Source organism: Erigeron canadensis, chromosome 9, assembly GCF_010389155.1.
Source record: "Erigeron canadensis isolate Cc75 chromosome 9, C_canadensis_v1, whole genome shotgun sequence".
Classification (NCBI taxonomy): domain Eukaryota; kingdom Viridiplantae; phylum Streptophyta; class Magnoliopsida; order Asterales; family Asteraceae; genus Erigeron; species Erigeron canadensis.
In genome coordinates, this window is record NC_057769.1 from 2170541 (window position 1) to 2195002 (window position 24462).

Here is a 24462-nt window from a genome sequence, read left to right on the forward strand (position 1 = left end):
TTGAGAAGAAGCAAGAGTGATATTTTTATGCAATCATTCTATTCAAAGTGTACAGATTTATACTATTAGTTTTTGTTTAAGATGTCAACTAAAGATGATGATGTCAATTTTTAGATTTAAAAAACAAGAAATATTTAAACTCACACCAAACCACAACTTGAAGCATGTAAATAAGAATTGGAAACAACAAACTAAACTTTAAATTTGAGACATGATCAGACATGTTAATATATAGGAAACATGATAACATATCAATCCAAATGATAACATAACATAACAAAGATATCAAACAAATTAAAGATTTCCTTAACATTAACATAATAATGTACCAAATCCAAACCCAATACAAGCAACTCTGCCATAATGCCATCAATTACAGTAGTTCAAAACTAACTAGAATGTCAGATTTGGGATTACTGGCAACTTAACCGAACCAATATATATCTGACCGCATTCACGTCGACTACTCTTAAAAGGAATTCTTGTACTGATCCCTTTCATACCCTCTCGCTTCATCGCCTTAAGAAACACACTTGGGAAGGAATTATAGTAAATAGTCGGTGGAATAGGAGGATGATAACAGTCGCGGAAGAAGGGATGTCGAAGCGCCTCCATGGCTGTGGGCCTGTCCTTGGGGTCCCATGAAAGGAGCGAAGCAATCAGATTAACCGCAGCCTGGCTTGCATTCGGTAACAATTCTGAAAATGGCACACCAGCAACATCTTTTGGAAACTTATAATATAAATTCCTTGCAAGATCAAGTCCTTCAGACCATGTCTCTTCTGTTGGGGTGCCTAAAACACTACAATGCTTATCCATTACATCTGAATTAGTAAGACCTTCAAACAACGGTGTGTAGCTGAATAATTCAGCCATGATCGCCCCCATTGCCCACATATCAACCTTAGAATCGTACTTCTGCGAACGTAGAAAAACCTCAGGTGCTCGATACCAATGCGTTGTGATCTCATGCTCCAGAGGCAGAGTATTTTTGGTATCACGGGCCGAGCCCATATCCCCAATCTTGACCGTACCGTTTCCAGAGACAAGAAGGTTGTCGGGTTTTAGGTCACGATGAAAGTAGCCATTGTGATGCATGTGGGCCAGACCAAGAAACACTTGTATGCATATTTGTTTGATCTCTGCTTCCGAGAAGGGTATCTTTCGTTTCATCATACATTCGAAAAGATTGCATTCCATGTATTCAAAGACCATCGATGCGGTGTCGTTGTTTTCTTGGATGGATAGTTCCTTGAGGCTCACGATATTTGGATGATTGTTGAACTTGTAGAGTGCCTCGACTTCCACTTCCCATGACTTGTTCAATGTGAACAGATTCTTGATCGCCACGATTTCACCCGTTTGCGTGTTGTAAGCTTTCCAGACAACCCCGAATGATCCGCTTCCCACTTCTTCAAGTAATGCGTATTTCTCCATAGTTAACGTACTTTTTTTTTATCGATCTTTTGTAACACAAATATTGATCAATGAAGTAACTTTATTATTGATCAAGAACATACTAATTCGATCTTCTGTAACACAAAGATCGAAATCGACATATCTAATTACGAACTGCATGAATGCTAAAAGAAAATCAAAGGACGTGATCGATCGAATCGAAAAGAGTAAGCAGCACGTACTCTTTTTTTCGTATGTGTAAGATATGGTTTGGGTTATGGAAAGAGTTCATTGGCCCTATATATATATATATATATATATATATTGGGGTTTATGAGTCGTAATGATATTCGGATTGGATTTACTTTCCTTATTCGAATGTAAATAAACTTTTCAAATTTAATCGGTTAAAAAAACGCGTTAACAAAAAATCAGTTAACAAATTTATTTTTCTAAAAACAAAATAAAGTTGGAATAGAGTTTATGCTTAGTTGTACATGATTTTTTTCTTTTTGAGTTTTCATAAAATACTATGTGTTGCACACTTGCACGTGTTATATTACTGTAAAAAATTTTTTCTCACTTATGTTATTTTTTAAACTGATTTCTCTTAAATTAGAATAAAAATAAATAAATAGTAACAATAACTAGTGATTGCTAAAGAGTATCAGACTATGTATAATAAAAACTAGTCTTAATATTCGTATAATGTAAAGATTAATTTATGTATATCATATGATTGATTACAAACATTATAATTCAATAATGTTGGTTTTTTTTTATAAAGAAATAATAGAATCTATTTAATTCAAAAATATTGCTTTGTTACGTTAAAAACACAAACATAAAATAAATAATACAAATAAACAAATTAAAGTAAAATTGATGGCATCAGTTGTTGAAGAGTATGATAACCAATATGTTGAAACAAATACAATTTTATTAAGTAAGCAAACCTCATAATAAACAATTATTATTGATTTAATAAGAATATAATTATACAGAGTTTATCTTCATAATAGACACATAAAAAATAATAAATATATGTTAGTTTAAGGACGCGGCTTCGAGGCTTTGCTTTAGTTTAACCAATTTCGTGTGGTGGTATTTCCCTTGTAGAAATATTGGATGCCTTAAGGCTTAAAGGGACTATGAGGTTTCTATCCACCTACTTTCTTTATATATATACAATAACAAATTAGAGCATAAACATACTATTATCTTCAAGATTGTAAAGACTGGTTTAATGGTGTCTTACACTGTTACGGTTGTAAGTTGTAAACACACCTACTTTTACTCATCGGTAAGTTGTAAACACACCTACTTTTACTCATCGGTTAATAACAATAATTTTAATCAATATATGAGTTATATATTTAGTTGGTCGAAATATATTTAAATTAATATAAGTTTTTTTTGGTAATATATGTATCTTAAAAATAAAATTTATTATATAAGATATTTATATATCATTAATTGATTTATTTATAATTATAATAACTTTGAATTTATACATGACATATACACATGTCGTGTAAAGAACATGTCAAATGTTGTTTAAATGCTGTTTAAGCAATGCTCCAGTCCTGTTTTGCCAAATGTTGTTTAAGCAATGCTCCAATATTGTTTTAGTGTGTTGGTAGAAAAAAAAATTTTCTTTTTGATGATCACTATTATCATTTATCAATCGTTAAATCTACGCGTGTTAGATTGGTGTAACAAGCTAATGCCTCGCAATTTGTAATTCATGGTCTTCATGATAAACACTGGTATATTCCTCACAAAAACTGATCTCATTAACTGAGAAAGGCAATGCCTTTAAATACACATCAAGACTCAACAGAAATAAACAAACTTTGCTACAAAATAGCTAAACAGAGAGACTAACTAATCAGCCCTATAGAATCGGTCATATAAGATGACTTCTTCTTCACACGCGTGCTATCCACTTATTCAAACCACAAAATACGTAGACTCATAAACAAACCAACTAACCAAATGACCTGACTGAGTAAAACCCACGTTCATGAATACACGTAGCCAGTCTTCTAACAAACCCTCCCTCAAACTTGAACATCTTCCAATTCAAGTTTGACTTGATTCTGACTTGAGCAGACTCCCAGCTTAGTCCTCAGCTTCACGTATACATCCCTCTTCATTGGTTTTGTGGAAACATCAGCTAATTGTTCTTTGGTGTCACAGTGAACTAACTCAATCTCTCCATTCTTCACCAAGTCTCTAAGGAAATGAAAACGAACACCTATGTGCTTGCACCTGCCATGAAACACAGGATTTTTAGAGAGTTTTATGGTAGATGTGTTGTCACACTTGATCACCATACAGCTTGCTGCTCCCATTCCAAATTCATTCAACACTTCCTTGATCCATATTGCTTGACATGCACATGTTGCTGCAGCAATATACTCTGCCTCAGTAGATGATAACGCCACAACATCTTGCTTTCTAGAAGCCCATGCAATAGCTGCTCCATCCCACAAAAACACATACCCAGAAGTGCTTTTCCTACTGTCAATGTCTCCCGCAAAATCACTATCTGTGAATACTTCCATAACTCCATTTCCTCCTTTCTTGTACCAAATACCATAATCCAAAGTTCCTTGAAGATACCTTAACACTCTTTTTGCGATTGCCATGTGATCCTCAGTGGGACTAGACATGAACCTGCTGATGAGATTCACTGCATACTGAATATCTGGCCTTGTAGTAGTAATGTACATCAAGCTTCCAACCATTTGCTTGAATAAAGTTGCATCAACTTTAGCACCTTCATCTGCTGTAAGCTTCACTCCTGGCACCACTGGATTGATAACAGCATTGCAATTCTCCATATTAAACCTTTTGAGAATCTCCACAGCATATTTGTGCTGTGAAATGTGAATTCCATTCTTCAATTGTCTCACTTCAATTCCCAGAAAAAACTTCATGCGACCCAAATCAGACATCTCAAACTCCTTCATCATGGAATTCTTAAATTCATGTAGCATCTTCAGTGAGTTTCCTGTGTATATCAGATCATCAACATAGACATTCACAATCAAGATACCTTCCTTTGGATCTTTCTTCGTGAATAATGTGTGTTCCTTTTCACTTCTTGTAAAGTTCTCCGCCATGAAATAAGCCTCAATTCTGCTAAACCAAGCTCGAGGAGCTTGTTTCAGCCCGTACAATGCTTTGTGAAGCTTATACACCTTCTGCTCCTTTCCTTTGATCAAATATCCCTGCGGTTGTTGGACATACACATCTTCTTGTAAAGTCCCATAAAGAAAAGCTGACTTTACATCCAATTGATACACACTCCAACCCTTTTGTGCAGCTACAGCAATAATCAACCTTATAGTATCCATTCGAGCCACTGGAGCATATACTTCTTCATAATCAATCCCATGCTCTTGACAGTATCCCTTGGCCACCAAACGAGCTTTGTACTTACTAACCTTTCCTTGTTCATCATACTTGGTTTTATACAACCATTTAACTCCTATGCATTTAGCAACTTTGGGAAGATCTGTCAGCACCCACGTTTCATTCTTCACAATTGATTGAATCTCAGCATCCATTGCCTGTTGCCACTTTGTCTCCTTGCTTGCTTCTTCATATTTGACTGGATCACAAGATACCTCCTGCACCATATTGACACAAACATCCAGATCTTCTCCTGTCACATAATCGTTTAAGTAAGAGGGAGTCCTGCGTTGTCTGCCCTCCCTTACTGGTGAATCACCAAGTTGACTGGGTTCACCCTCTTGACCATTGTTTTCAGCATCTTCATCAGCCTGTACTTCATCATCTGAGTTGTCTTCATCTTCAGTTACATCTTGCCAAGTTAACTTCAATTCTTGAATCTGAGTCTTAGGTAGATCCCAGACCCAGGCCTTGTCTTCCTCAAAAACAACATCCTTGCTAGTCACAACCTTCAGATTGACAGGATTAATGAGTCTGTACCCCTTAGACTCATCACTAATACCAGTCAAAACACAAACAAAACTCTTATCATCCAGCTTACTTCTCTTTTCTTTTGGTATGTGAACATGTGCAAGACAACCCCATACTCTGAAGTTTTCAACATTTGGCTTCTCCTTGTACCAGACTTCATAGGGAGTTTTATTGGCAAGAGCCTTAGTAGGACTCCTATTAAGTACATAGTAAGTCCATACCGCAGCTTCTGCCCACATGAACTTTGGCATTCCCTTTGAAGCCAGAAGAGTGACCACCATGTTCATAACCGTCCTATTCTTCCTTTCTGCGACCCCGTTTTGTTGTGGTGTGAAAGCAGTGGTCAACTGCCTTCGAATTCCCTGCTCCTTACAAAACAGGTTGAAAGCATCTGAGGTGAATTCCCCACCTCTATCAGTTCTGAACCCCTTAAGTTCTTTCCCTGTCTCGGTTTCTACTCTTTTCTTAAACATTTTGAAGCAATTAAATGCCTCAGACTTTTCTGCCAGCAAGTATATCCAACCTTTCCTACTGTGATCATCGATGAAAGAAAGTATGTACCTCTTGCCACAATTCGACATTGGTGATATGGGACCACAAATGTCAGAATGAATCAGCTCCAGTATTTCTTTTGCCCTCCACATACTCTTTCTTGGAATAGCCTGTTTGTGTTGCTTGCCAACCAAACATTTAGTGCATACTTGCTCCCCCACACTGAATTTTGGAAGTCCTTCTACCAATTCTTGTTGTTGCAGCTTCTTCATGCTAGTCATGCTCAAATGTCCATACCTTTCATGCCACAAATCTGCAAGTACAACTTCATTTGAGTACAAGCATTCTTCTTCCTTCTTTACATCAGATTGGCTCACCTTCTCGATCAGTGGAAACATTCTGTTGGAGCTCATTGAAGTCTGAATGATCATACCCCTACGTGGGTGATAGATCTTACAGACATTTGACTTAATCAATACAGATAACCCATTCTCTTGAAGCTGACCAATACTTAGGAGGTTGTTTTGAGTTGTGGAACATAATACACGTCTTGTAACGTGTACTCAGCTTCTTTCAAAGTAATTTTCACCCGTCCCCGGCCACTAACTTGCAGCTTTGTATCATTTCCCAACTTAACTGAGTGCTGGAAGGAAGTGTCTAACTGCGTGAACTTTTCTTTGTGTCCACACATGTGATGTGAACACCCAGAGTCGAGATACCACATGCACTTCTTCTTTGACTGATCCGCATCATCGATTTGAGCCATTAAAACCACCTCTTCTTCTCCCTCAAAACCTGCATAATTTGCTTCTTGGGGACATTCCCATTGAAAATGTCCCAGTTTGTGACACTTGTAGCATTCAACTGTCTCCTTGTTGAAAGTGCTTCTACCCCTTCCTCGACCACGTCCTCTTGGAGCGAATCTGCCTCTGCCACGTCCTCTGTGGTCATCATAGTCCACTCTGAGTGCCTGCTCTTCTCCACTCTCAGGTCGTTTGAACTTTCGTTCATGAACGATGAGAGTGCTTTGCAATTCATCTATGGACATGGCACCAATGTCCCTTGATTCTTCAATGGATACCACCACATACATGTATCTGTCTGTGAGGGTCCTTAGTATCTTCTCCACAATCTTCACATCTTCCATGACCTCCCCATTGCTTCGCATCTGGTTTGCCACAGTGAGTACTCTTCCAAAATACTCCGGTATGGTTTCATTCAGCTTCATCTCCAGAACTTCAAAATCACGCCGGAGCTTTTGCAGCATTGATTTCTTCACACGATCATTGCCAGCAAATCGTTGCTTCATGGCATCCCAGATGGCCTTGGATGTGCTTCGATCCAAGATCTGTTCAAAAGTCACCCTGTCGATGGCCTGGAACAGATAGTGCTTCACTTGAAGATCCTTCATTCTTAATTCTGCAAGGGTTTTCTTCTGAGCATCACTTTGAGCCACTCCTACAGAAGGTTCAACAATTCCAGGTGTAACCAGGTTCCACAGTTGCTTTGCACGCAACACATTCTCCATCATCTCACTCCAATGATCATAGTGCCCGTCGAACACCGGAATTTTTAGCTTCTCTCCACTCATGATCAAGTTTTGTGTTTGTTGTGTTTTTTTTTTTTCACTCAATATGTTAGTAAATTCGCTCTGATACCAATTGATAAACACTGGTATATTCCTCACAAAAACTGATCTCATTAACTGAGAAAGGCAATGCCTTTAAATACACATCAAGACTCAACAGAAATAAACAAACTTTGCTACAAAATAGCTAAACAGAGAGACTAACTAATCAGCCCTATAGAATCGGTCATATAAGATGACTTCTTCTTCACACGTGTGCTATCAACTTATTCAAACCACAAAATACGTAGACTCATAAACAAACCAACTAACCAAATGACCTGACTGAGTAAAACCCACGTTCATGAATACACGTAGCCAGTCTTCTAACACTTCAAACTCGAAGAGGTACATAAGGTTCAAGAAAGTTTATTACAAGAAACCAAGAGAGATACATAGATGATGAACCCCGTCGAAACCAATACATGCCTCTACTACAAAAAAAAATACCCAGTTTCCGATATGATAATTTAAACAGGTCAGTCTGCTTGTAATCTTGCAATGTATTGGTCATAGTAAGTAGCTGCCCGCTCCAGATCACCAAGCTCGGTGTAACAATCAGCTATTGCACCGAATGCTTCTGTATTTCCTGAGTCCTCTCCTTCCCTTTCTGAGATAGATAGAACCATTGAATGGTATTTAATGGCTTCTTGGTGCTTTCCCTGCCTCTGCAATGATGCTCCTGAAAGATAGGGATGACAGCCATATGATGTTTCAATAATCATAGAGGCGTCAGAAAGGGCAGGTAGATTGGATAACAAGGATGGGGTCAAATGAATTGGGTCGGGCTTACACAAAATACTTCTAAGTAATTAGGAGGCTTTATGCGCAAAAGTACAATCTGGCCAACTTTTGACCGAAATTTTTCTTGGTTCCTTATTTAATTTGTATGACCCGTTAGAACTATTTCCCAACCCGAATGGACCCATTAATAAGTAATGGGTCGAAATTGCAACCTCTAGTACTTAAACCTATGTACAGTAAAAGAAAAGAGGAAAGAAATGGAAACCTAGTCCTCTTGCAGCCTTCTTTTCCTCAATGTGATCTTTAATGTTCTGAGCGAGCTCAAGCGCAGTCTTAAACTCGAAAAATGCCTTATCTGGATTTTGATTTCGTAGAAAGTTCTTGCCTTTTTTCAGATGGGATATCAACTCTTGCTTTTTTGGATCAACAATCACTTCGTTCTCTGATACTCTAGCAGCAGCAGGAGCGTAACTTAAAGCAGGTGCATACGATTCTATCTTTGCTTGCCTTTTTAAAGCTGTATTAATCTGGCGAAGCTGTTCATTTAGCCTTAACAGCTCTGCTTTTCTTTGTCGAGCAAGCAGTCCTGCAACACGTAAAATTTAGGAAGAAGCAGTTCGTTTCAAAGATGTTTTTTTGAGAGCAGAATGACTCTTACCTCCAACTGTGGCACCAATGAGGGCTACAAGTAGTAACAAAGGCATGTTCATATTAAACACAGATAGCGGCGCCTCACAGGTTTCTGCCAGTGCTTCTAAAGGTGTAGTTAATAACAAGGCATTTGCAATAACAGCTCCTGCTTGTAAGGATCCTACAAGGCCCGTTCTCTGCCAAATGACAACCATAAATTTACGCAACCAGTGCAAGAACATAATTTCCAAGAAAATTTTGAACAGTTCCAGAGACACTTTTAATGCACAAAAACAAGAACTCCCGGTTTACCATACCATCAGTGGATCTTATTACAGTATTTAGCAGGCAGGCGGGCTTTTAGTCAAAACTAATTAAGCATAATAAGAAAGTGGGAAATTCTAAAAGAACGCTTGTGATGACTCACCATCATACCTGTTGCAAAGTGGAGGATTCATCAACAACTCCATAATCAGTTTCCCCAAATCTTGATAGCTTCTTACTTACAGCACTGACGCCAAGTAAAATTCGACGTGCTTTAAAGGTTCTAGTGCAATCATCTCTATGAAATACCAAGTTATGGACATCGATTACCAGGGAAAGTACGCTTCCTTCGAAACAAAACAAAAAACGGGCATTTGTAAAGCTGCTTCTTCTGATATCTTAAAAAGTAGATACATTCACATTGTAATGGGGTTTTAAAATTATGCAGAGTTTTAAGGCATGGAATTAAAGGGCAAGATATCAATTTCAATATAATAAGGAGTATGAAACAAGATAATCATCAATGGATAAAATGATGCAGTAAATAAATACAAGTAGGTTCTTTCTATTATTAAAAACAAATATATATACATACATATATATAATCTGTAAAACAAAGTGTAAGCAAATAATAAAGATAGACAGAGGGGGGGGGGGGGGAAGAAGATTTCTGACCAGCGCTGGTAGTGTGAGAGGGTGGAAAGGAAATTGGTCGGGAAATAAGACAGGAGGAGGAGCAACCGGCGACCACCGTCATTGTAATAGTTGTGCCTGTGGGGGACTAGACACAATTTGATGGGATGTTTGTTATCCCCATCCACGTCACTATGTGATAGATTCTCTTCCCAATTATTTATGTCCCTCTAATTTTCCGCTTGATTTACTTTAATGACCTTACTTTTCACTTTCCACTAGCACGATACACGCAAAATACGGTGGAAGCGGTGATAATGATAATCTAGCAGTGATGACGATGACGATGAGAATTGGAGGTAACGGGGTTGTGTGATAAAATGTAACATGTAAATTGATAAAAGGGAAATGTTGTTGTATTTAACGTGCATAAAAAAGTTATACCTTCCATATTAAAAGTCTCGCCCCCTGATTTTCATGGTATATATACAAGCAATTTATGCACCTTAAACACAGCCTTAAAGACTGTATTTAGCAAACTCATTGATAAAATAAGAGTTTAATGTAGAAATTAAATAATTAAAGACAACATGATCATTTCCATTCATAGCATTTCAATATGGGTAAATATAAATTTTATATACTAGTAGGGGTGGGTTATTTATAGTACAAGCATTTAAAAAAGTACATGTGTAAGTTAACTTACACATGCTTGTTCCTTCCATCTCCGACCACCACCACCACCACCACCACCATCATCATCTCCGACCACCACCATCATCATCTTCGACCACCACCACGATCCTTCGGCGACGGCGACCATCTCTGGCGAGACTTACACATGTGTAAGTTAACTTTCTGGCGAGAATCAAATTCGTTTTCAGGTGGATACAGTACGGGCCAGAGGCCCTCATCCGTTCTAAGCTGGCCATCAACGGACGCATATGGGAATCGTATGGATCTGATGGGCAACGATCCAAGAGATGGTGACGGTTTGCTACAGTACGGGCGAAGCCCTTGATGCCGACGCCGTGGTTGGGGTGGTCGGAAATGATGGTGGTTGGTGGTGGTTGTCTCGCGAAGGAAACAGCCTAGAAATTTTAAACCTGAAATGCTAAAAAAGTTATACTTACACATGTGTAAGTCTCGTCAGAGATGATCATGGTGGTGGTGGTGGTGGTGGTCGGAGATGGAAGGAAGAAGGAGGAAATACCTTGTACTTTTCAAACCCTTGTACTAAAAATAACATTCCTATATATATATAGGGTAACACTCCAGTGAGAACACTTTTAAAATAAGAATGGTGAGAACACTTAAAAACATCATTTTGATGCATTAAAAGTCCATAAAACTAATATAGTGATTAACTAATTATCATTATCTAAGTGTTTAACAATACATTGATCCGTCAAAATCGAAAAATCATGTTTTTTTTTCTCTTGGATGCATATTTATCAAATTGATGTATCCAAAAAAAAACGTGATTTTTTGAATTTTGACGGATCGATATGTTGTTAAATACTTAAATAATGATAATTAGTTATGCACTATATCAGTTTTATAGACTTTTAATGCATCAAAATGTAGTTTTTAAGTGTTCTCATTTGTTTCCATTTTAATTTCATTCTCATTTGATAGTCACCCTATATATATATATATATATTCCATTGTATATCTATCTTTATTATTTACTTTACAACCAACACTCTTATTTTAATGTCATTTACTTTTAATATCTTTAGCTTTTTCACCTTTTTAGTGATATATTTTAGGGAAAGATTACGTAAAACATGTTGAAGTTTTTATCTTAGGTAAAATATGGGGATTATGTAAAATTCAGGGGACCATGTATGTTTATCCAATTCAAAGGTTTAATTTGTTAATTTTTTAAAGTGACAGTTGCTAAGCTTAGGTAAAGTGATGATATTTTCCCTATATTTTACAAAACCTAACATCCACTATCGTGTTAATAATTTTAATTCTATAAATAAAATGAGTTGCTTCGCCACAAATTTGTTATGCCGATAATTGCATGGTTATACGCTGGTATCAATTTTAAAACTACATCTCATTTTTCTTAAAAGCTATTTCAACCAAATTATGTATCATTGTGATCATTTTTAAATCATTTGTTGACCACCTTCAAGAATCAAGAAGTAAGAACGATCAAACTAGTTTACAACCCATCAATGTCGGCTTAATGTTTTTAGAGACCTTAAACGAGATTTATTTTGGGAGCCTAGTTCATCAAACAAAGAATTAAAAGAAAAAAAAAATAGTTCGACCTATCTTATTGAATTACTATTAATAGAAAAATTCGCAATTTGATGCAAACATCAATAAAGGTGTTAGAGTGTTACTCAATTATATAATGGTAGTGAGCCTAAAGTCCAAACATTAAATCTTATATACAAAATATTGAGGCCCTAAATTTTTAAAGGCCTAAAACAATCGCCTAATTCTATATTATTGTTGAGTCACCTACGCAACCTATAATTTTGGTTACAACTAAAAGTATAAAGATAAAATATTTGGTCGCACAATTGTGACGGTTCCATCAATCATTTTCGGTTAAATGACAGATGTTACCCTCGGTAAAAAAATAACAATCTTTACTTCTTTATTATATTGCTCAATACGTTCACGGATAATATTGCTAATTTCGTCGGCTTGAATGGTTACCATGAGTATTTCTTAATTCTTTTTTGAAAAAAAAATAAATCAAAAATAATGTCTAAAGTAGAAGGACTAATCCGTTATTTGTTTCATCGCCCCAAAATGCCAATATTGGCACTGATAGTACGTAAATGTAACTCGCTGTTTAAACAACTATTCAGGGTTCCTAGAGCTTCTTGTAAGGCCTGTTGGAAAACCCATTGCCGGACTTGATTACTGGCCTTTTATTGTTCAAAAATTATAGTTTCATTTTTATAATTTTCTAGTTGTTCCAAAGTCTTATGAATCAATTAAATAATATCCATTCACAGTCCTTTTCACTGTTTTAGTGAAGGACCAAACCTGAGATTGAATCATAGTACAAGAACCATTGTTGTTGTTTGGTCTTTCAAGTACGAAAATTTAGGACAGAGATTAATGATCTCCACAACTGGATTTGGGGAATCATCAAATTAAATAAAAACAAAAACAAAAAGGATATATGTAAACAACAAAATCCATTCAGGTATTCACTCAATTCAAATAAATCATCAAATTCCCAACAAAATAAAGATTCAAAGATTCTTTAATCCTTCATCCTTTTTTCTCCCAAAGATTTTCTTGAATTGGATGTAAATACATATATTTTTCTATACATTTTATCCTTAAATAAAATTAAAAATCATGCTTAGAAGCATACAATTTATTGGTTCTTCATGTATGTTTCTTTTTCATAGATTAAAGATTCATAAAAATTATAACTTTATTTCAAAATCATCATCATTATCTTGTTGTTCAAGAACAAGACCACCACCCCTTTTACTAACAAATTCTTCAAGAACCCCTTGTTTTCGACATTTTCGAGCTACTTCGATTCGTTCGGAATCAAGCCCAGATGTCATTTCATCATCTTCATCTCCTACTTTTAGAACAACTGTAAGTTTTTCGATAAAGGTGTTAACTTTATATGAAAATTTACATTTCAAAAAATAGCATTGTTTGTATTTGCCGATATACATTTTGTGGGTCATTATTATCTTGAATAGTGAAATGAAATCATATTTTATTTTTTGTTATTGCTTGGTGTAATGATTTGTATTGTATAGGCATAATTGACATGATAAGTATTGTAGCATAAACTGTGTATTGTATCTTGATCAAGGGTTATATTAAAGGGGCCGTTTGGTTCGAAACAAGGAATGGGAGACAAAAAGGGAATGGGTTTTTCCATTGCATTGATATTGCTTGTTAGTTTCTTTATAATCATTACCATTATCTTATATATTGCTTGATAATTAACAAGTTCATCAATAAGCTCTTTTATAACTATTACCAAATCTTTTAAGATGATAAACGAAAATAATTATTTACAATTATGTATCACCAACTTTCCCCCATCTTCCGCATTATCTTGCTCATCCGACATGGCTATAAACCCCCGTAACAAAATAAGAACATAGTGTCACTCACGTTAATTTATAACTCATTTTAATCCTTTCCTATATCTAAAGATGAAAAGGATCTTGATGTCATTTGCCTTTGATAAGAACTATGAGCTTTATTATGACTTTGATTAGTAGTTTCTATTCCAAAAAAAATTGATTACCGATGTATTCAAAAAACAATTACTCGTAATAACTAACCACTCGACATCGAAAGTGAAATAAAAAGAGATACCTTTAGTGGTGTTTGAATCACTAATTAATTTGCTTTAATCGGTGGATTTTCCCTTTTTTTGTATGTATAAGATACATTTGTGATATATTGTTGTAGCAACAATATGTGATAGTTTTTTGATGGAGGAAAAGAAGAATGAAGGGATGGATGAGATAAAAATAAAAGAAGATAAGAACTTGGTAGCAACAATTGTGCAGGAAAGTTAGTGGGTATAAATAACCGTTCCCCCCAATTTAGTCCATAATGGCACATTATCTACTTTAACTATTCATTAACCACATTATTCTTAACAAAGCATTGTTATTCATTATTTTATCCGTTCCCCACCCCTAAATAGTAAATACCCCCAAGGCCCCAACCAAGCACCTCCTTATTGTTTTTTCTAAGGTGTGAGTATGAATATTTAAATGTGTCTTGTTTAATTAGGGGGTGTTTGGCTAAGATTTTTGAAGGGGCTTCTTAGCTTTTGTGTTTAGATAAAGCTAAAAAGCCTTTACTTTGTGGAGAGAATTATCCAAACGGCTTATGTTTAAAGTTTAATAGCTCAGACCAGGTTTGCTGGTCATATTATCTATTGTATTCATAAAATAACATTTTTTTGTGTGGTAACGGTGGCATCTGGCATCTTGGCGGACTAATCCACCGCTAGACAAAACTTGGACCAGGTGAAGTTCTTCCAAATGGGGACTCGCATCGCCAAACAAGAGTTGTCATTTTCTTTCTTTCTAGTTTGCACTAGATGAGGTTTGAACGTTATGTCAGGTTCCCCAATCTTATAACTCAATGTTAAGAACCACATTAGCAACCATTTTTACGACACTTTTCTGTGTAGATCACCCCCGAAAACTGAAAAAAATGCTTCAATAAGTTCAATAATCAGGCAACCTTGTTTAAATTGCCGAATCTCAAAGAATCTTTTTGTACAGTCAATAATGCCCCTAAGTTGGGCATTTGTACTAAATTTAATAATGTACTACTAAATCAGGTCTACAAATAAACAATGCACCACTATTGCATCACGTCTGTCAAAATTGCTTTTTATAGAATCGACTAAAAGTAATAGTTCACAGATGAAGAGCCTATATCCAATGCATGGTTAATTTCACAGATGAAGAGCCTATATCCAATGCATGGGTAGCATCTTATGAGCTCAAGTTTGAATTTAAGCTTTGTTTTCTGATCTTTATGTGAACATATGGTACATGTATGTATGTTGCTTATATGTGCATGTTTTACCCCATTTCTTTCTATGCTCACCACCTTTTGCCACTCATTTGCAACATCACCACTGTGCAGGGCAGTCCCCGTAAGATTAATTTCTGTCAGTCATGTGGTGGCCCAACAAAATACGTAATACCAGAGGGAGAGGAGAAAGAACGAGCAGTTTGTACCCTTTGTGGAAAAATATTATACGAGAATCCAAAAATGGTATACTTTCCTATCCACTCCTATACAAACTAAACACGATTAAGCGAGTCTACGGATATCTGACAGGTTTGGTCAGTCTTTCAAGCAATTGTTACTGCACCCTCTTTACTGTTAGTAATAATAAGAAATTGGTCCGCTAATATTGAGGTTATATTAGGCATTTGATCATTATACATTGTCTATAATCCAAAAGTTGATACTTTCAGGTTGTTGGATGCTTAATTGAGCATGATAACAAAATCTTGCTATGCAAGCGGAATATCCAACCTTCTTATGGTCTTTGGTATGTACTTTTTATAATAACCTACTACTTGAATTCATCAGATGATAACAACATACCAAATAATGTTCAATGAATGAACCTTTATTTGCAGGACTCTACCAGCGGGTTACATGGAGGTCGGGGAGTCAGCTACTGAAGGAGCAGTTAGGGAGACGTGGGAAGAAGCAGGGGCAAAAGTGGAAGTTCTTTCCACTTTTGCTCAGTTAGACATCCCTCTCATAGGCCAAGTAAGACATGATGACATCAACATGTGGCTCTCTGTCACAATGAGAAACTGATTAGTTGATTATTGTGACTTGAAATTTTGATAATCGGTTTCTTATGTTTCTATAAACAGATTCTGCTTTTTAATTCTTTTAGGTGGTTGTTAGAATAGTACTCCGTAACTTTGCATAATCAGTTTCATATTAGCTGCAACAAGCTGGTTATCAAATGGTAAAACACATTACCTAATGCTGGAGCCTTTCACTTCCATTTCACATGACACCTCTCTTTTTATAGAAAAGATGTTCTTTTTGGCCATTTATTGAATAGTTTCCTAAAAGCAGAATCCGCCAAATGCTATTATAGATCAATCTGAATTTTACAACTTAAAAGAGCAGAAGCATTCCAAACATTATCTCCTGCATCCTGTTTCATTAGAACTGGAAATATGATTCTGATATTTCAGTTTTGCATAGTCACTTCAAAAACGGTAATCCAAACACTGCCCTGATAACATCCTATTCTCTTTCTTTCTTCTTTTTCCCATTTTGCACGAATGCGATATTTAGACAAGCTGAGAGAACATGAGTGTTATATCTGCAATTGTACTTGCGTGCATGCTTGTCAAAAATTAACTATTCTTGTAAACTATAGCGTTCTTTTATGTGTTTCAAATAAAAGATGACTGCTTGTAACAGGAAGCAATGATTGAATGACCAAATCTCAGTGTCCTCTTTCATTCAATTGCTATGGTATTCTGACTCATTCTTTTGGGGCAGAGTTACATAATATTCTTGGCGAAGTTGCTGACGCCACACTTTTCACCTGGCCCCGAATCATCAGACTGTCGACTTTTTGCACTTGACGAAATCCCTTATGAATCTCTTTCCTTTTCGTCAATGCTTGTTACCTTGAACTTGGTAAGTGCTCTTGCTGATGTTCTTTGTGTTCTGTTTTTTCTTGGAAATTTAAGTGGTTCATTTGTTTTCTTTCTGCTCTGTTTTATGTAGTACATCGAGGACATCAAGGTCGGAAAACCCAAGTATCACTATGTGATCATCAACAAGAGGTATCTTGATCATGGTGTCCTGGAATAGTTTGTTTGGTAGTTTATATTCAATCTATGCTCATGATATTAATTTGTTGTACTTTTTAATCTACTAGGGAATGAAATGACCGATTTTGCTTATTAAAGTGGTGTTATGTCAAAAGTAGTTATGTTAAGCATATTAACTAAATGGGGAATACGACCAATGGGCAAACTTCCACATATGACATCTACTTGTTGACATCCAAATGGGTCAATTTTGGTTATGTTCTACTAATTTTTGTTAGTCAAATGGGTTAGATGAAATATATTACTTAAAAGCAGAACTCTTTGAACTTTGAAGTAGTGGAGCTCTATTGTAATACTGTAGTATAGTTTTAGTAACCACATGTATCACACCAGTTATATACAGAACAGATAATAATTTATATTTCAAGTTGGACAAGAGTGTTTCAGGTGAACCTGACCTTTACTAAAATTTACTTGCTGACCCTCCCCTCCCATTTTCCCACCTCTGTTAATATTAATACTGGAACACCTAGACGGTACTTATATGAGAGGAGAGTAAGACACATTTTTCTCATTCTTTCCTCGTTAAATATTTTAGTTTTTTTACAAGTGATTGTGGTTATTGGCAGGCCTGGAACGGGTCCTTCAGAAATTCATGCATTTACTCTTGGCTACCATATGCAGACTTGACAGAAGACCAATGAAAGTTGAGTTGGTTTTCATTTTGCAAAATGTGACTCCAGCTTTCGCCCCATGACAATGCCCAAACTGGCCCTGATGTAAAGTTGTATATTAGGACGGTGGAGTGTTTCTAAACTTGTAGTGTTTGTAAAGCTTTCTTAACCAGGGATGATTTCATTTTGATCAATCATCAGGAAGGTTACAGAAGTCCGAGAAATTCTTTCAGAAATATATGAACTTTTGTTTTCAATTTTTATTGTTCTCTTTAAGAAAACGTACAAATTAGAGGAATGTGACATCTTTAATGAATTAAATTACAGCAAAAAGCTTCTAGCTTAGAATGATTGGTAGTTTTAGATACTTCATAATTCATACTACATACAAAAATTGCATTCGCGATAAATATATCTAAATTTGCAGAGGCTCTTCTCTTTCCAGGTGCTATATATGAATGGGTCAATTTATGTATCAGGAAATTGGTTATGAAAAAAAATCTAAAATGAGAACGTGTTAAACAGTTGGTACTAGCGATGCATAGAATACTAACAGTAAATCATTTTATTTGCAGAGTTAGATTTATCATAATATATAGCATTTTTGTTCTTGGGGAAAATCTTCCACGCAAAAGAACCATTTTTGTTGGCATGTTTTTTAACTCTAGCCAACACAGTTTGACCCACTCTCAAATTGTTGATGACAAACAAAGATATCGGTTAGAAGAGTTCACTTGACAATAACTAATTAACTAGTGCATAAACACATATAATGAACCATAAAAAAGTGTTTCAAAAGTTACAATATAGGTTTATTTACACGAGCAATTACAGTACAAGATACAAAATGTGCTGCAGTACACACCAAAATGCTCACCTCCAATGCTTCATAGTACATACAAGAAAAACCAGAAAATGAGCATTACAGATTATTCTTGAGCAATGTACGACTTAGCTCCTTATATTACATAAGGAAAGGGATATATCAACTTCAACAGCCCCTACTATGAACTCACTAAACTGGAAAGCTAGTGGTTCTATGGAGAAGTGAGAGACGGCTCATCATTCCGATTTGAAATTCAGTCAGATTGCTTCTTGGAGAGTTGACTATTAAGAAAATCTAGCACCGATAGTCGCTACAGATAGAAGAAGAACGATATTAGACGTGTATACCATGTCAAAATATACATATACTTGTTTAGAGTCACGCTGGTTGGGTTTATGTCAAAACAAATAAAAGTCAACACAGCTAACGTATTAGATATCACTCGTATTACAAAAACTATACACAATAGCGATACCGCAGGTATACACCTTGGGAAGATTTTAACCATTTGACACATTTCCTTTTTAGCCAAGCTTTTTAGTTTTACAGGTTTGACCCATTAGATATGAATATGAACCGCCCCATGTTTAGGTCAATGAGCTGAAACCATCACCTCTGAACTTTTCATTTCCAACAATTATTTATTGTATTTGATTACTGGGAAGATAAGATATTTACCCGCTGTTCGAGTGCATTTTCTTCAGAGTTAATTTTTAAAGATTCTAACAAGCTTATGGCTTCTTGAAACCCTTCTGTTGCTGCATCCTCTGCATCAAGATTTCTATCAACATCGGCAACTTTTGCAAGAGATACAGCCACATCAAGAACCTGGAAAGAACAAAAAAGAATAAAATCATGTGGAATGTAAAGATCAAATTGCCCAATATCAGACATACTGCAATGAAATATGATGTCAATATTCGCCTTATCAGAAAATTAGTCACAACAGGTCCAAAACAGTTGCAAATATGTTCCTAATGGTTGAAGCCTTTCTCAGATACTGTGGTATAGATTAGGTTATCTAGTTGCACTTGTATAGTCGTGAAGTAAAGGTGACAGTGGGTGGGTTAGGACGTTAGGTGGTCAAAATAGGTTTAGGTCAACTTACATACAGGTTTGTCAGGTTGACCCATGATGATTTTCTTCTCAATTTGCCATCTTTAATTATGAATGTAATGTCTTGAGTATGATGGTAAAAAGTTATTCTAACAATAATCTACTTTTCTGGAATAGAAAATTTTGAGGTTCTATGCATCAAACAAGTAGACTGAATGTCTTTCAACCAATTAAGCCAGTTTAATTTCCTTTTGTTAGAACAAAACCCAAACCAATGCATTCATTAGCTAGAGGGTTGAAATTGCCAACTCTTGATCATACACTCGTTTTTTCATAAGAAGTCAAACATGGATATTGACCGGTCATAATATTTTACATCAAACGTACCAAAAAAGTTACTAACCTGAGATGGAGCTTTAGAAGAATCCTTGATAGCATTTCGACGAACTTCTAAAGCCTGAAAGTAGTGGTCCCTCGCAGCTTGCAAGTCACCTTCATAATACTTAAGATCGCCAATTTTATTCAAGGAAACTGAAAGCGTATGTGTGACCTGCAAAAATTTCACTGAGATTAAGAACGTATCCCGACCTACAAGTAACCTTTTCATTTCGAGGAAACCATATAAAAGAAGATTCGGACGTGGTTACAATAAAACATCGGAAGCTGGGAAGTGGGAACAAGCTACAATTGTATAGAAACGGTAAAATAGAGGGTTTAAGTAATGGGTCAAAACGAGTGACTTTTAAAGCAAGTCAAAACAGGTCTGTCGTGTTTGGCCGGCCCACAAAGCCTTCTTTATTCAATTTATAAATTTTTTTAATCATAAAAAGCCAAGCTAATATCAACTAGAATTGTACCCATGCAATGCATGGACGTTAATAAATTTTAATTTTTTTAAGATTAAAAAGAAATCTAAATTTTAAGTAAAGATATGAGGTTAATGGTGATGGGCAGACATTGTCTGGCTCCACTGGCTGCCAGCTTTGTCAGTGGACAGTAGTGGTGTAAAAGAGATTTCCTACACTACATTTAATTATTTAAAGAAGTATTGTGTTTTTATTGTTAACAAAATAATTAATGTTGACTTGTTGCCTATTGATAAACTTGCCATTTTGTGTCAATTCAAAAGACAATTTAGTAATTACAGTGTTCTTAAAATTTCAAATTTTAAGACTATAGCCAAACGATTTTTATATAGATATATTGATAGGTATAGGTAAGCTAACTTTTAAATAAACCTGGGTTAAGAGTAAACTTGAATTTGAACACAATTCGAAGCCTTTTCCATTCTAGTCAAATCTTTGGCTTCTCCCATTCGACATAAACATTAACCTAGATCCACCCATTGGTAGGTAAGCAGGTAAAATATGTCTAACTGCTATGCGTATGACATACTAGACTATTTTTACCTCTAGGTCATCTGTTTCTACTTTTGAAAGGAATGAGACACTCTCATCAAAATAAGCAACTGCAGATTTACCATCTCCCATTGCACGACTGCAGAAAGAAATGCCTCATTACTGGGGGGAATCATTATTAATATAAAAAAAGGCAAGCACGCATAAAAATCAACAGATAGTGTCATTAAAAGCTATAGGCTATAGCACATATAATGCATACCAGCAGTCACCAAGCATGCCCAGTACAGCTCCTAACTGTGAGCATAGCTCAGATGTGTTCCCTGCTACTTCCAACTGTTCTCGGATATCTTGTGCACATATACTTAGTCTTGATTTTGCACTTTCTACGTTATTTGCACGAAATGCCTACATGTGATGAACGACATTTAGTGAAGCTGAGCAAGAAATTGTGACTTTGTGAGTCAACAAAATTCTGGGAGTGTTTGATGTGGGTTCTGAAAGTTACATTTTTAAGTATTGGGACGTTGAACCTATATTTACAAACCTATCTAAAGAAATAAAAAATTCACAGAAAATCTAGATTTTTCAAGTTCAACTCCTCTTTCTAACTTCATCCTAACAACATGCTTATTAATGTAACTGTGACTTACTCTCATAGCTTGTTGAACCAAGAAAGCACCCCTCTCCAAGGAGACATCTTCATATATCACTGTTTTCTTCTCACCAACTGCTTGCTTTTCATCTGTATCAAGTGGGGACCGCTTAATTCTAGCATGACCATCAATAAAGCGATCCACTACACTTTGAAGATTTGCATCGGCTTCTATTTTCTCAATGTCAGCACCGCATAAAGGACAATCATTGAAACGTGATATGCATGCTCTGTATTAACATAAGAAAAGAAGAGCCGTAACAATCAATAAAGTGCAATGAAGGATAAAAAGAGCTCATCAAAAAGGTGTTTGAATATTCTCAAGTGATCATATGATATTCAATAAACAGGATATGTGTAGATGTGGTTTTACCTTTTTGAAGTTGTAGCAAATGAAGTATTAGATATTCGAGTGTTTAAAACTTTGACAATTCGAGGGATCAACAGATAAAATACCAAAAAAGGACATTGTGAAAAAATAAAGTAAACATTTTGTTAAATGGGAATACTAGTGTTTCGAATCAAAATGTAAAATTTGGTAATTTCGCGTCACCGTTAAATAATTGATAGTTTTGTTTCGATTGGTAGAGACTGATTATCGGAGTTCGACTTCTAAATAATAAGTACATCAATAGTGTGATCTATTTAGTTGGCCACAAAATAATTCTTACTTCTACTTTAGATGATCAGTTGTAATTCAAAACAACCCTCAATGAATACACATAAGCACACAAAAAGAAGCTTATAGCTTTGTGTATTTACTTGCAAAAGACGTGGGTACAGGGAACACATCTGCTACTATCGAAGAGTAGTGCTTGGCATATTAGGCAACTAAATGGGCCCAGCTTGAAAGTTTGAGAATCATATCCAAAAGGGCATTTTGCAGGAATGACATTGGACTCTCCAGAATCTTGCTTATTTTGAGTTTCCTTGCTCACTGGGCATCCCTGCTGCTTACTTTGAGTATCCTTACTCATCGGACATCCATGCTGCTTATTTTGAGTGTCCTTACTCATCGGGCATCCATGCTGCTTATTTTGGATTTCCTTACTCATTGGGCATCCCTGCTGCTTATTTTGGACTTCCTTACTCATAGGGCATCCCTGCTGCTTACTTTGGAATTCACTAGACCTTTTTGAAGATCCGTCATCAGGCCTAGAAGCTTTAACAAACGGACCAACAGGTGTCATCTTGGTCAAAACTCTGTAAAACAAAGTAATAATTTTCTCAAATTACTCACAACAGAAAAACATGTACTCCAAGTAGAATCATAGTATTCCATTACTGAAAGAAAGCAAATTATGTAATTTAAATAATAATGTGTAGTATAGATGATTGTGAAATTCAAAATATATGTGCCATTGGCACATCAGAAGTAAGCAAATTGCAACTATGTTTGCAAAAAAACGATTTCGTGTTTGAAGAATGATGCTTCCAAATAGCAGGGCTGGACCTAATTCTTCAAAGCCACACTTTTCTCTAAGAGAACACAATCAACTTTTTCAGATATTAGTCTGTCAAACACTATATCATATTATATGCGTTTTGCAAATGCCATAATCAGATTCTCTACCCTGAAATGCAACTGAAACACTCCCTAAGTTACAATTCTTGTTTTTGTACGTATCAATTAGGTAATGTGTACCTTTTTTATTAATGTGCCTACCGCATAAGTTGCCACAACCGCGTTAGCAGTTTACGCGTCATAAGACGACAGATACATCAAACTGCGAAAAATGAAAGTTCAATACATACAAAAGCAAGTTTTTTTTTACAATCCTATTAAAAAAAAAACCTTTTTTTAAACACCCTGAATAATAATCATAATTATATAGTGTGTGTGTGTACACAACAATACAATCATAAATGATAAATCTTCAATCTTTATTAACAATTAAAACCCTAGAAACCCTAATTGGGCAACAACAACAAAAAAATTGTGATCCTCGTAAAATTAATCAATTTTAAACAAAATTGAACATTTTAGTTGCATATATTATCTATACCCATATGATGATCAATCTATATACGTGCAGGGAAATTAGGGTTTTGGAGCTCAAAATTAAAGCTACAAAAAAAAAAATTGAAGGGATTTTTAGACGAGTTAATTGAATTAAATGGGAATCAATAGAAATTAAATAAATGAAAATGATGAGAGATTGAAATTAAACCTGTAAAAGGAGATTGATTTGTATAAATTTGATGATTTACTATTAAAAATAAATTTGGGATTTTTTGTGTGTGTTTAATTATTGAATTGATGGAAAATTATTGGTGTGATTGGGAGCCTTTGTTGATTTTTTTGGATAGAGGAGATGCGACGTCGTTTCTGTAATAGATGTACAGTGTGACTACTTTGGATTTTGGCGTGAGCTTAACTTTCTGTTTTCGTTTTAACCATATGCTCCAATTATTATTATTACCTATTTAAACTTTTTTTCACGTCAACATTAATTTTAAGAGTTAGAGTGAGATTATCATACCATTTAACAAAAATAAGACTTGTTATAAATAAAAGAAAAAATTAAAAGCGAGTTAATAGTTAACCGTTAACATTCAAGACAACACATTACTACCTATTAAAATATACATGAATTAAGAATGTTTATTGTAATAAAATACTCGAGTGTTCATTGTATGCATATGATAGCGTGGCATTGGGCTGTGACAACTAATATGGTTGTCACATGTCTTCGGATATATCCAATAAACATATATGTATAATACATTTCAATTTTCAAGACCCTAAACCCAATAAAAGCTCTAACTCATCTTGGATTGTCTGCATCAGTTCAAGTCATTTTTCCTATAAACATCCTAATCAGCATGTCAAATAAGTTTTTCAAA

The 24462-nt window shown here is 35.5% G+C and overlaps 4 protein-coding genes across 4 annotated transcripts; 1 reads left to right on the forward strand and 3 right to left on the reverse strand.

Annotated features, from left to right (window-relative positions):
- Window positions 1-393: 393 nt before the first annotated feature.
- On the reverse strand, window positions 394-1437 carry LOC122581489 (cyclin-dependent kinase F-4-like). The gene has a single exon (XM_043753719.1). It carries the CDS (start codon window positions 1435-1437, stop codon window positions 394-396), a length of 1044 nt encoding a protein of 347 aa, XP_043609654.1.
- Window positions 1438-7772: 6335 nt separating this feature from the next.
- Window positions 7773-9947, reverse strand: LOC122581181 (protein FLUORESCENT IN BLUE LIGHT, chloroplastic-like). The gene is made up of 5 exons (XM_043753349.1): window positions 9785-9947; window positions 9281-9456; window positions 8874-9042; window positions 8481-8801; window positions 7773-8153 (listed from the first exon to the last, which is right to left on the reverse strand). Exons 1-5 carry the CDS (start codon window positions 9864-9866, stop codon window positions 7951-7953), a joined length of 951 nt encoding a protein of 316 aa, XP_043609284.1. The 5' UTR covers window positions 9867-9947; the 3' UTR covers window positions 7773-7950.
- A 2933-nt stretch (window positions 9948-12880) lies between these two features.
- LOC122581838 (nudix hydrolase 23, chloroplastic) lies at window positions 12881-17977 on the forward strand. The gene is made up of 7 exons (XM_043754146.1): window positions 12881-13333; window positions 15371-15502; window positions 15709-15785; window positions 15877-16012; window positions 16769-16909; window positions 17000-17058; window positions 17676-17977. The coding sequence occupies exons 1-7, from the start codon at window positions 13082-13084 to the stop codon at window positions 17734-17736; spliced, it is 858 nt and encodes a 285-aa protein (XP_043610081.1). The 5' UTR covers window positions 12881-13081; the 3' UTR covers window positions 17737-17977.
- Window positions 17978-18493: 516 nt separating this feature from the next.
- On the reverse strand, window positions 18494-23919 carry LOC122581631 (protein NCA1). The gene is made up of 8 exons (XM_043753875.1): window positions 23787-23919; window positions 22378-22818; window positions 21614-21845; window positions 21223-21368; window positions 21012-21099; window positions 20006-20152; window positions 19225-19374; window positions 18494-18856 (listed from the first exon to the last, which is right to left on the reverse strand). Exons 2-8 carry the CDS (start codon window positions 22803-22805, stop codon window positions 18800-18802), a joined length of 1248 nt encoding a protein of 415 aa, XP_043609810.1. The 5' UTR covers window positions 22806-22818; window positions 23787-23919; the 3' UTR covers window positions 18494-18799.
- Between the last annotated feature and the right edge of the window lie 543 nt (window positions 23920-24462).